The sequence below is a fragment of the Ambystoma mexicanum genome, chromosome 7q (genome assembly GCF_040938575.1).
Source record: "Ambystoma mexicanum isolate Mex_15411 chromosome 7q, UKY_AmexF1_1, whole genome shotgun sequence".
Taxonomy (NCBI): domain Eukaryota; kingdom Metazoa; phylum Chordata; class Amphibia; order Caudata; family Ambystomatidae; genus Ambystoma; species Ambystoma mexicanum.
In genome coordinates, this window is record NC_090941.1 from 1,027,789,946 (window position 1) to 1,027,803,119 (window position 13,174).

Genomic DNA, 13,174 nt, shown 5'->3' on the forward strand with positions numbered 1-13,174 from the left:
TCAGCCTACCCATGAGACTTGCTACACCCACCAATGTCCAATCCTGCGAAAACTTATCAGTCAAAGTCCCACTCAATAATACCCAAACCCTCACCATTCACCTAATTTACCGTCCGCCAGGACCCATCGGTACCTTCGATGAAGACCTCAACACCATTCTAACTAGTAATCTTAAAACCTCATCTCAAGTCCTCACCTTAGGGGACTTTAACCTAGGCTACAACGACCCAGCAGCCCAATATCTAACTCTATAGTCACCACCCTTGCTGAACTAGGTTTCGCGCAAAGAAGCATGGCCCCTACTAACTCGGAAGGTAGAATACTTTATTGGGTGGCCGATCACAACTGTGTAGCCAACATCACCAATATCTCACCTCTAATCTGGACCGACCATCACCTAGTCTCGTTCTGGCTAACTACCGATAGACCTACACCTCCGCCTATCACAACAGCCCCACCTATGCTCACCAGAAACAAGAAAAACATTACCGCAGAAAGACTCATCCCGAACCTACTCCCCATACTTGATTCACTCTCGGACAACACAGACCCAGAGATCCTAGTTGAGGAATATAATAAAGCCATGGCCACAGCACTGGACCTCATCGCCCCTCTCAAACTCAGACCGAGCAAACAGAAATCACACCTTAACAAATGGTATACACAATTCCTCAAAAACTTGAGGCAACAAAAGAGAAATTGCGAGGCTACATGGAAAAAATGCCCCTCTGCTGCTAACAAACTCAATCTAAAATAACTGCACTCTACAAAAAAGAAATATACATGGCCAAACAAACTTCCTTTGACTCGCGCATATTGTCTGCCAAGTCCAATATGAAAGAACTCTTTTCCATTCTCAAAGTAGCCGAAACCCCCATACTACCCCTTGATACCTGCACCAAAGATAAAAACTGGTGCTCAGAAATTCAGAATGCCCTGGCCAATAAGAGCCCTTATACTATCCCGCCTTGACTACTGTAACGCCCTTTACCTAGGAACCTTCAAGGCTACCACTAGCAAGCTACAAACTCTCCAGAATAACGACCCGAGAGCAGCCTTAGGCATCCCCAGAAGAGAGCACATCTCAGGATTCAGTCAACAGAACAATTGGCTCTCCACCAGAGACAACATTCTCCTAAAAATGGCTTCACTTACCTACAAATCCCTTAACAATGCCACCCCGATCTACTTGATTAACAGATTCCATAGACAAGCTTCCGCGAGACCCCTCAGAACTGCTTACAAAGACTGCCTCTCTGTCCCAAATTACAAACTTGCCACCATAGGAGGTAACAGTTTCCTGGTAAAAGCAGCCAAACTATGGAACTCTTTGCCTCCCAACCTTAGAGTAGACATGCCCTACCTGAACTTCCGCTCTAAGGTAATCTCTTGGCTGAAACTGAAGGACCTCCCAGACAACTAAGTGCCAAGGCAATCCCCCCCATGCGATCCGCACACTGTATCTGTGTGCATGCCACATTTTAATGCGTATATACTGTATATATTGCTTGCTTTCCTCTGCTGTTTTGTTCATTCTCCCTATGCCAATTTGTACTTTTTACACCTTGTAACTAAGCTTCGCATATTCGTGTAAATGCTGCGCCCCGATACCCCTGGGTATAACTGTGCATTATAAATAATAAACAAAACAAACTTCAGTTAGAGTACGTTTAGACGGCGAAGGACGACTCTCCCAAGCAATTCCCACAATATGTGGAGTAAAACAAGGTTGTAGGTTAGCAGCAACATTGTTTAATCTTTACCTGGCCGATTGCATGAATGAGGTAGATGAAAGAATGGTCAATGATAGATCTCCCATGGCTAAGATAGGCTGATTTGGTCTTGCTAGACCATATGCCGGCAGGGCTACAAACAAGGCTAAATTGTCTGATTCAGTTCTCTGAAATGAATGGGCTAAAGATTAATATTTCAAAAACCCAGGTAATGGCCTTTCTGGGAAAAACTAAACAAACTTGGTCTAATAACGTTAAGTGGATGGTGAAATCAGAGATGCTTGAAAAAGTTGAATGCTACAGGTATTTGGGAGTCATAATAGACTCAGAGCTGTTGTGGAATCATCACTGGAATGCAACTAAACATCTATGTTTAAAAAACACTGGTGCAATTAGTAAATTCATTGGTAAACAAGGGGGAATTTCAGTAAATACCATCTTACTATTATATGCCAGTAAACTACTATATTGTCTACTATATGGAGCTGAGATATGGGGAAGTAAATTTGCGAATGAAATGTGCAAATTGGAAGGACAAATTTTAAAATGGTTGTTTAGATTACCTACTGCAATATCCTGTGAATATATTTTATAAGGTGATTTTAGATTTGCAAAGGACATATTGGAATATAAATCTGCAATGCTATATGGAAAGTTATGCATGTTGTCCACTAGCACCTTTGTGGTCGAACTGATGAATAATTTTACCATGGATGGTGACAAAAAACATTTTAAATCTTTGAGTAGATTACATATGGTATGTGAAATGGGCGACTGACAATGAAAAGGAACAAGTTACTTACCTGTAACTGTTGTTCTTCAGCATGGGTCTGGCATGGATTCACATGCTCATGAATATTCCCCGTCGTCAGGCTGGGAATCCTCGGTAAAGAAAAAACCAGTATCAGTTTTGTTTCTGATCTGTCTTTCGTAGTAGTAACCAATCACTGGTCTCTGCGTCATACTGACCAGAGCCAATGACTGCCCTCTACCTAAGCCCCGCCTCTGGCAGCCATCTTCAGATTTGGAAGCACATGAAGTGGCAGTATGACCAAGTGAAGAGCCGCAGAGGGGTAGGCAGGAGGGTTCGCATGTGAATCCATGCCAGACCCATGCTGGAGAACAACAGTTACAGGTAAGTAACTTGTTCCTTCTCCAGCATGGGGTCTGGCATGGATTCACATGCTCATGAATAAAGAATACATAGCAGTACCCACATGCACAACCACGGGAGGTGGCAAAGGCTCAACATTAAGCATTACATCAAACTCAACATCAAGCAATCTTACCTCCTCACCAGGCTCACCTCAGGCGAACAGGTTGCGCAGCACTGCTTGGCCGACCCTGGACTCCTCCCTGGAATCCCGATCGACGCAGTAGAATTTCGTGAAGGTGTGCGTCGACCTCCACGTAGCAGCCCTGCATATGTCCAGCAGGGGTACACCAGAAAGGAACGCCGTGGTAGCTGCGATCGCTCTGGTGGAATGGGCTCTCGGACGGCCAGGCAGCGGTCGGTTTGCCAACCGATGACAGTACTTGATACAGCCGGAGAGCCATCTGGAAATGGAAGCCTTCTAGAGAGCCTTCCCCTGATTAACAGGTCCAAAGTTCACAAAGAGTTGTGACGTCTTCCGAAAACACTTCGTGCGGTCCACGTAGAACTTCAGCGCTCTAGCCACATCCAGCGAGTGCAAAGTCCTTTCAGCCGGCGACGAAGGCGACGGGAAAAACACAGGCAACACCAAGGGTTCGTTGAGGTGGAAGTCCGACGGCACCTTGGGCATGAAGGAGGGGTGCGTCCTGAGCACCACCCTCATGTAGTGAAAAGTCAAGTATGGTGGCTTGCAGGATAGGGCCTGGATCTCTCCCACTCGTCGTGCGGAGGTGATGGCCACAAGAAACGCCGTTTTCCACGACAGAAACTTCAACGGGGCCGAGTGCAGAGGTTCGAACGGAGGTCCCATGAGCTAAGTCAGCACCACGTTGAGCTCCCACGCCGGGGCCGGAGCTTTCACCGGCGGGAACGATCTGAACAGTCCCTTCATGAACTCTTTCACCAGACTATGAGACCACAAGGACGTCCGCCCCGTGGTTCTGGTGTATCGGGAGATCGCAGCAAGATGAATCTTGATGGACGCGTGTGCCAGTCCAGCCGTGGCCAGCGTCAACAGGTACGGCAGCACTTGGGGAGCCGTAATCCTTAGAGGGTTAATCTTCTGTGCGTGGCACCAGACAGAGAACCTCTTCCATTTGTGTCCGTAGCATTTAAGAGTCGAGGACGCCCTGGCCTTTGCAAGAACCTCTCTGCAGTTGGCCGGTATGTCGTATCCTCCAAACTCTAGCGCTGCAGGAGCCAGGCCTGCAAGTTCAGCGACTTAGGGTCGTGGTGGAGGATGGCGCCTCCTTCCCTGGAGAGCAGATCCGCGTCCACTGGCAGCTTGATTGACGGGGACGCTGACAAGTCCAGAAGGTCCCGGAACCATATCTGCCTTGGCCACGCAGGTGCGATGAGGATCATCCTGCACCGTGACCTCTTGAGCTGGTTGATGAGCCGGATCAGCAGTGGCAGAGGAGGGAACGCGTATAGGAACAGGCCTTCCCAGGGGAACGAGAAAGCATCGCCCATGCTCCTCGGCTGGGGAAACCTGCTGGCGAACCTCCGGCACTTGGAGTTCGTCGCCGTCGCGAACAGGTCGATCTGGGGTGTGCCCCACCGTCGGAAGAGGCGATCCACTAGATCCTGCCGTAGTTCCCACTCGTGGCACGAGCGCAGCTCCCTGCTGAGTGAGTCGGCGATGGTGTTTTTTATCCCTGCCAGATGAAACGGCACCAGAAACATCCTTTGGGCGACGGCCCAATGCCACAGGTCCTGCGCCTCCTTGGACAGTGCTGGGGACCTGGTTCCGCCCTGTTTCCTGATGTAAAACATGGTGGTGGTGTTGTCGGTGAAGATCCTCACCACCTTGCCCTTGAGGGACGGAAGGAAGGACCTGAGGGCCCAAAACACTGCACGGAGCTCCAGGACGTTGATATGGAGGGACTTCTCCGTCGGGAGCCAAAGGCCTCTCGCGTGCAGATTTCCGGTGTGCGCTCCCCACCCTTCCAGGGAGGCATCCGTGGTCACTGTCTCCTGGTGGCCTGGGGTCTGGAAGTCCATGCCCGCCGTCAGATGCGCGCGGGTGCCCCACCACTGGATCGTTCGTCGGAAACTCTCGTCGAGTGTGATCCTCTCCTCGAAGTTGCCCGTCGTTTGGATCCAGCGCGCGTCCAGGAACTCCTGCAACGGGCGCATCCGGAGCCTGCACATGGGAATGAGGTAGATGCAAGAAGACATCATTCCGAGGAGGGACTTGATGGACCTCACCTTGGCCGCGTGGGCAACCAACATCCGCTGTACCTTGCCCAGGATGGCCCTGGTCCTTTCCTCCGAAGGGGAGGCCAGAAGGGACACTGTGTCGAGCTTCGCTCCCAGAAACAGTGCGTCTTGCGCGGGTACCAGGTGGGACTTGGCGTAGTTCACAGATAATCCCAGGTCCGTGAGAAGTTGGACGGTCCTTGCCGTGTGCTCCACGGCGTGCTCCCTCGTCCTGGCTCGGATGAGCCAGTCGTCCAGGTAGGGGTAGACGTGGATCCCCTCTCGGCGAAGCTGTGCCGCCACTGGTGCAAGGCACTTGGTGAATACCCTGAGCGCCGACCGCAGACCGAAGGGAAGGGCTCTGAACTGATAGGGACGCCCTTGGACCACGAACCTGAGAAATTTTCGGTGCCCCTTTAGGATGGGAATATGGAAGTAGGCATCCTCCAAATCCAACGACGACAGGAAGTCGCCCTCCAGCTGACCCAGGACGTGCTGGAGGGTGACCATCCGGAACTTCTGCGCCTTGATGAACTTGTTCAGCCGTCGCAGGTCGAGGATGGGGCGCCATCCTCCAGTCTTCTTCTTCACGAGGAAGTATCTTGAGTAACTCCGGAGCCCCGAAGCCTCTTTGGGACGAGTTTGATGGCGCCCTTCCTGAGCATCGCCTTTACCTCCCGGAGAAGCTGAGGGACGTGAAGCTCTTTCCTGGCCACCGGGGGGACGCGCGGGCACCTTCTTTGAAACTCGAGCGTGTGGCCCTGGGCCAGGGCGTCCTGCACCCAACGGTTGGTGGAGATGGACGCCCACACGCTGACGAAGCTCGCCAGCCGGCCTCCCACCGGGGTGCTTCGGTGGAGGCCCGGCCGGTTCAATCCTGCTTAGACGAGGCTTTGCCGCCTTGACCTCCTTGGCGACGACGGCGGGGTCCGCCTGACTTGCCTCGTCCCCTGTAAGCTTCTTGAGACGACGAACGGGCCGCTTGACGGTAGGTGGAAAATCCGCCGCCGGAACCTTTGGAGGCACCCTTGCCTCCGCCGCTCCGAAAGGGCGGCCGCCGTTGCTGGAGAACCCCGAGAGCCCGGGCCGTCTCTGTGTCCGCTTTAATGGCTTGAAGGGAATCGTCCACTGTTTTCCCAAACAGGTTGTTCCCATCGAACGGCATGTCCAGGACTCTGGTCTGTACGTCTTGACGGAAGTCAGTAGCCCTGAGCCATCCACGCCGCCTAAGGCACACGCCGTTGCCCAACTGCCGAAATCCAGTGTCGGCGATGTCCGTCGCAATCGTGATGGCGTGGTCCGACGCCACCTCACCTTCCTGCAAGATCTCCAGGGCATCCGCCCTCTTGTCGTCCGGTAGGAAGTCCAGCAGGGGAGCCAGTTTGTACCACAGCTCCCTGTCGTAGCGGGCTACGATAGCCAAGGCGTTGGCCGCCTTAATCGTTGACGCGGAAAAGCGGACTGAAGTGTGGCACCGGAGGGTGGAGTCAGGGCAGCGTATGCTCCTAGGGCCACCCCCCCACCGCGCCTCTAAATTAAAGGGGAAGAAGGTTTTATCTGGTGAAAAAGGTTCCGTCTCCCGTCCCTCGCGAGGGATGCCCATACAGTATGGAGGAAAGGGGACGGGAAGAATAATGTTTCTGAAGTACATTATCTGCAATTTACCTGAAAAATTGTTTTAGTAGAGGAGACAACATCCACTGTATGTATAGACGTCACAATACTGCATTTCATTTGTCATGTTTTTAGACCAAGCCACATTAAACATAGCAACACAGTCTTACAATAAAATGTCATGACATAGAAACTCTCACCTGAATATTAAGTTAAGCCCGAAGAGGGTAAACATGACGGCCATGTATCCTACTATCCCCGTGCCATAGCTGATCTTGTATAGCAGCAGAAACCATTTATACACGAGCCTGTAAGACCAAAGCAAATGCCATGAAATCGTGAGGGGCAGCTTATCACTCGAATGTCTTGCGACAAAAGGTAGCTGACAAAATAATGAAGAACATAACTGTAGCAGGAATATAAAAAAGGTAAGAACACTGATCAACAACCGTCCAAGAAGAGAAAAAGTTATTGCTCTTTAATAATCTCACAATTCTGATTGTTAATATGTGTTTGGTTTGCAGGAATCTATTAACATTTGTATATCTAAGTAAATCATAGGGCACGTTTTTTAGAAATGGCTATCGGATTTTTCATTTTGTACAACATACGACCAAACATCTGCCTTTAACTGAAGGACCGGTGCCTGGTGGAATCCACATGATGTTCATTTTGACTTCAGAAATCTTCTTTTGGGAATAAACTAGTTCTCCAAGAACCCAGATTTCAGCAGATCTTGCTACCGTTCAAGCTCCAATGCTTTGATCTCCGCTAGGTGTAGCAGGTCCTAGAATAAGTAGTGATGTGACCTTGCTAGTGCTACAAGAGTTAAGGGAGAAAAGCTTTGAAAGTGTTTGGATCATGCCAAGTGATAACCATTGGGAAACTAGATGGTTGGTGAGTGTAAAGCGTATCATGCCACAAAATGGATTACTTAATGTAAGCGGATTGAGACAAAATACATGTTGCTGGAAATTGCACATGGCTGCTTTGACACTTCACTATGGGCTGGGTGCGGTTTGAAGGGGTCTAAATCAAGTCAGCGTATCATATCATATCACTGGAGGGGAATACATTATTTCAGATTCAATTGAAACAACTTCCGATCCTTGAGCAAAATCCATCTTTGTCCAGGTTTATTGAAAGGGGCTCCACAAGTGTTTTAGAGGAACCATGTTTGAATGTGACCAGCGGCCACAGTCTACAGAAGAAACATAGCCGGCTGACAAATCCTTAAAATACCAGCATTATTCATCTACTCAGATATTCTTATACAAGGCATTTATGTGCTGAAAAGCATCTATTTACAAGACAGGACTGCGTTACAATATCCTTCAACATAGTACCCCGAGAGCCTCCATGCATAGGATAATGGCACTTTCCTCAAGATATTCCATCGATAACAGAACAGATGCCTATCCCCTTAGTATCTGTAGATAAGAGGTTGACCACAATTGCAGGAATTGAAAGGGGCCCCTAGAGGTCCCTCGTGATATGGAAACAAGGCAATAACCATACACGAAAAGATGCGCCAGACACAAGGTTCAAATTCCCAATGCTAGGGTTTATTGCAAGCAAAAATAGTCCCAATTGGCCAATTCTGGTCTCACGCCCCGCGACGCGAGTTTCCTAGACCTCGAGGGACGCAAGAGAGCGGATTACGTACATCAGTTCCATACATACAAAATGCATATCATACAATCAGATATGTGATGTTTAACACCCTCCTTTATTAAGTTTCTTTGAACTCGGGATGACGATGGACATCTCCGACGGGTATGACAATGACACTTTCGATGTCTATTCTAGTAACAATGTGCAATTTAGAAAGTGCGGAGGCATCTTTTAGTTGTTGAACAGAACACGGTGGTTCTGTTCTTGGAAGCAAGCTGCACACGGGGGAAGAGCCACATTCCATGCTTTGTCATCTATGAGGTACTATTTGTGTCCTGTGAGCCGACACGCTCTAAAGGGTTTTGCGAAGGGGGGCCGTAGGAAGAGCATAATTCAAGCCTTTAGCTGTTTTATTCTAACATTCTACCATCGTACAAGACTGGCTGGCAGCTGTGAAGTGATTAAATGCCCTGCAGCTCTCCCTCAAGGCGACAGAGGGAGCGTGGGCATTCCTTTCTGGGCTACTCATGAGGAGTTTTCAACGAACTCCTCAGTCCCACGACCTTGCCCTTTCATATTCAGACAACAATGTTAACAGTTGAGCAGAGTGAGCAGAATCCGCAAGAATTGCAAGCTGCAAAGCAGTTTTAGACAGAAAGCAATGAGCAATGGTTAACAAGCAAAATGACGATTCTGCTACGTTTAAAATGGCCGCTTGTTGGTCAAGCATAACAGTCTAGATTTCTATAATTCGGTGCATAAGACGGTTGGCCTACGGCCATCAAGTTACGTCTGTCATTCAAATGAAGGGTATTCACTTTTCCAGATTGACAGAATGGCCACACAAGATGCTGCAGCTTGCAAAGATGTCATTCATACAAAAGACAGCTACCCAGACCAGGACACAAAGCAGCGAGTCATACTCCCGATCAATCCTTTACGTGGTGTGGAAGGAATGGTCACCCCCGCAACCTCCCCCAATCCCAGCTCCCGATCCTACAGTTTTTCCAGCCCAAGGAGAATGGGCTGTCTGCCACAAGATCCTATAATTTATTTTATTTATTTAACATTCGTAGAGCGTGCCAAGCCCATGGGTATCTGGGCGGTGAGAGCAGGTAATACATATTACAAGAGTTCCCACAGGCAACAATGAAAGACATAGGCTTAACATATATCGGATTAAACATACTTTACAGTCATGAGGTATTTACAGATAAAGTGAACCGGGGTAAGTATAAACGTTACAGTATTCAATAATATTTACATGTACATTCTTATTCACATAAGTAGTTTACAGATATAGTATTTACAGAAGCAGTATCATTGCAAAGTGAGGATACTGTAAGCATGGAGGTAACGTTTAACGAGTACTCGCACTAAGGTGGGCTACGGATTGGATGTGAAGAGCCAGGCCTTAAATTTTCTACAAAATGAGGCCCGGGAAGGGTCGGTTCTGATGTCTAAAAGCTAGAGTGTTCCAGCCTTTGGCTGACACAACTGAGAAGCTGCCTCCCCCAGCCTTGTTTCTTTTGGATTTAGGAACTGTATGTAAGAAGGAAGGCTGAGGCAGAGCGTGTGGGCTTGGTGGTCTGGGTTGGAGCGAGTAGGTTTGTAAGATATTTAGGAGCTACATCAATGAGGCATTTGTGGGCGATTGCCATCATTTTGAATTTAAACCGGTCCTGAACCAGAAGCCAGTGCATTTAGAGTCTGATTTCAGAGATATGTTCTCTTCTTGGGATCTTAGGGCCCGTAAGGCGTTGTTTTGAGTGACCTGTAGTTTGATACTGCTATTCACTGTGCCAGCCAGGAGGATATTATCAACAGAATGAGGGCTCTTGCAAACGTTACGCAACTGTCGGCTGCCCAACTATAATCCTACATATTGTGAGGGATGCATGCCCCATGTTTCTCAAAGTAAGGGGCTGCCAGTCCGACTCAAATCCATCACCATTTCCCTGTCTCAAATCATTCTGCGCATCCACGCTCTCAAAGAAGTTAGCAAAAACACACTATTAGCTCACCTTGGTGTAGTTGGTTCCAGAGGTTTACGGGTGGCTCGGAAGGTAATGAAGGCCGTGATGAAGGAGAAGATGAACCAGATCCCCAGAAATCTCCACCAATGCAGCTTGACTGTGAAATACAGAGGGACGATCCACATCTGAAACAGGGTAACCATCTGAAAGAAGAGCACACTCATTCCTTTCCATCATTTCACTTGGAGCACAGGCTTCCTCGCTCTGCATCTTTCACTGAAAGCCTGTGATTCTGCAAAGCTTAACTGGGTAGAAAACATATTGAAAGCTATTGCTGCAAATGCCATTAAAGGATCCCCGATTAGCTTGCTTGTACTACTGTTAGCCTTCACCCCACAATGAGCGGAAAACTCCCCTTTGTGTGCGCACTCTGCATCCCTTCGTACAAATGAAAAGGATTTCAACTAGGTAGGGAGCTGCAAGACTAGCATGGTTTTCAATCAAAGATCTGATAAACTGAAGATGTTTGTAGTTGTGGCCACCTCCAGCTGCGTCTCCTGCTTGTGGGTACGATCTCAACCGCTAGGCGGAGATCATCAGCAGGTACAGATGAGACTTTAGTTTCACATCAAATCCTTCAGGAGAAGGTGCTTTACATAATGAATCTTAAGGGGCACTGCCAGACATGCTTGTCAACTATCTTCTTTTATCTATTTGACCTAAGGGAAATTTACTTGCACACATAATTGGGTCTTGAAAAACATGGAGACGCATGAGCAAAACTACTAGCAATGTTAATGTGTCTTTTCAATATTCTACTCCAACCAGACACGTTGGAACACAAATTCCTATGCACAGTGGAGAGTAAAAGATCCCCCACATGTATCAAATAGATTACAGGTTAGACTTTGGCTCACTATTGCTAGTATTAAGTGATTACAACGGATGGAAAAAGGGTCCAAGGCATAGGCACATGCAATTTAAACAAGTGAGCATGAATGATACTAGACTAGTATTGGCACAGAGGCCTACATGGTCGATTGGATCATCAAGGACCAGACACCTGTGCTTAGCCCTTGAACTCTGTCACCCCAGCTCCCAATACTTGAGACCAGGATGGCAGCAAGGCCACAGCTTGAACTATGAACACTAACGTAGCAAGGAATGTAAAACCCTGCAGATATACATTGTTTTCCTCTTCGTAAGTCCTTAAAGCCTGGGCAAGAGTCGCCATTAATCAACAATCGAGGTGCCAGTTTGTCTTCCAAGCGCGGTTGTAAAAGGCAGTTAAATGTGAATTATATGCAACTAACGGTGCTCCTTCACGAAGGATGGTATTTTTCTTTGCTTTAGAACTGTCTGACCCTTAGCTCATGAGCACACCAAACAGATAACATTGGTTGGAATGTCTCCCTGCACGAACACTATATCCTTCCCTGTCCCAGTGCCCAGTGTTCCCCATAACAGAAAACTGTCTCTGCAGCCTTTGCTAGAATACTAATGTTTAGACTGACTGAAGTTATATGCATAGCGGTCAATTACTCAATTAGTGAACCCTAGCTTGTATGTCATGTATAAGGGCGGGCCGAATGGTATTGTGAAGGATGTTGTATTATGTATATATATATATATATATATATATATATATATATGACTGCTTTAGCACTGCTCGCTCTCTCTCATCTCACGGTGTCTGGGAACACACGTAGTGAGGCGGTGAGACCCAGTCGGCTGACTGTGATACTCTATGAATAAACCAGACTTGTTTGGAAAACAAATCTCACGATTGGTGTGTCATTAGTATATGGTTATCGTGCCTTATTCCATATATGGCCTTACACCATGGGCCTCTGTTAAAAAAAATTCTCTTTTAGTGGCTCCCCCTCAAGGTGCTCTTTTTCACTACATACTGCTCTGAAACAGAACTTCTCAATATCTGTGAATAGTATGTTCTTATTTTCCTGTCACTGTGTGCTTGGATGCCAGGCTTGGTGCCATGTCAGCATATATAATGTAATGTGTTAGAATGGTGCAGGTGTCCCGCTGGAGTGCTCCAGACAAACAATCAGTTAGCGCAGTCGAGAAGCACTGGTGGGTCCTCCATGAATGCATGTCCATTTGCAGGCCTCTCGAATTCCAATGCACAGGCACATGGGTACCTTGACTTTTCTTGCAGTTCGCTTTCCCGCTTTGCTTTTTGTGACGGATTGCTTTATTCTGACCCTTGTGGGTTGTTAGTTCTGTTTGTTGGTTTTCCTCATAGCAATTTGTGGGATACATTTACCTACTCAGCTGTACTCCCTTCCATAACCCAGCTGCACTTCAGAAGAAGCAGCAAAATGGCTGCTCTGGCTCCTGTGAGCACCATTGCCTCACACCAAAACTGCGTTTTCAGCTACAAAAAGATGGCTGCACCATCTTGCGAAGCACATATTGGGCAGGATGGAACAAGGGGGCACACTGGGAATGCCTGCCAGGGTGTTCTTACATGTACAAAGGAAGGAGTGAAAAAGCAGCGCCGCTTTGCTGCAAGCCCAAAGTTCTCATTGAAAAAGGGAAATATTTACATTTAAAAATGATGCCGCTCTGATGCTCCCTTTCCTCTGTTCCTCATCACACTACCTTTTATTAACAAGACCTTGCCATGCTTATCCACATTCACATTGTGCTCCAGCAGGAAAGAGCAGTATTCCTGAATGACAGGCTGTTCAGATATGAAGAAATCAAAAGAAGCTTTACTTCAGCTACACAGGAAACGCTTTACTTTTTGGTTGCAAAATGTCAAGGATCAATGCGTCAAAAGGGCCCTGCTTTCTGGGCCTATGTCAATTTCAGTGCATCTGTGTTTTAACCCATTGCTGCATACAAGAAGCTAACTCTGG

At 47.8% G+C, this 13,174-nt stretch overlaps 1 protein-coding gene across 2 annotated transcripts in view; it reads right to left on the reverse strand.

Annotated features, from left to right (window-relative positions):
* RNF121 (ring finger protein 121) overlaps window positions 1-13,174 on the reverse strand; it is a 421,292-nt gene that overhangs the window by 223,979 nt on the left and 184,139 nt on the right. For both annotated transcript variants that reach the window (XM_069640316.1, XM_069640317.1), the window contains exons 4-5: window positions 10,341-10,495; window positions 6,903-7,010 (exon numbers count right to left, since the gene is read on the reverse strand). In XM_069640316.1, the coding sequence (XP_069496417.1) occupies window positions 6,903-7,010; window positions 10,341-10,495 (263 nt within the window). The remainder of the gene's footprint in view (window positions 1-6,902; window positions 7,011-10,340; window positions 10,496-13,174) is intronic.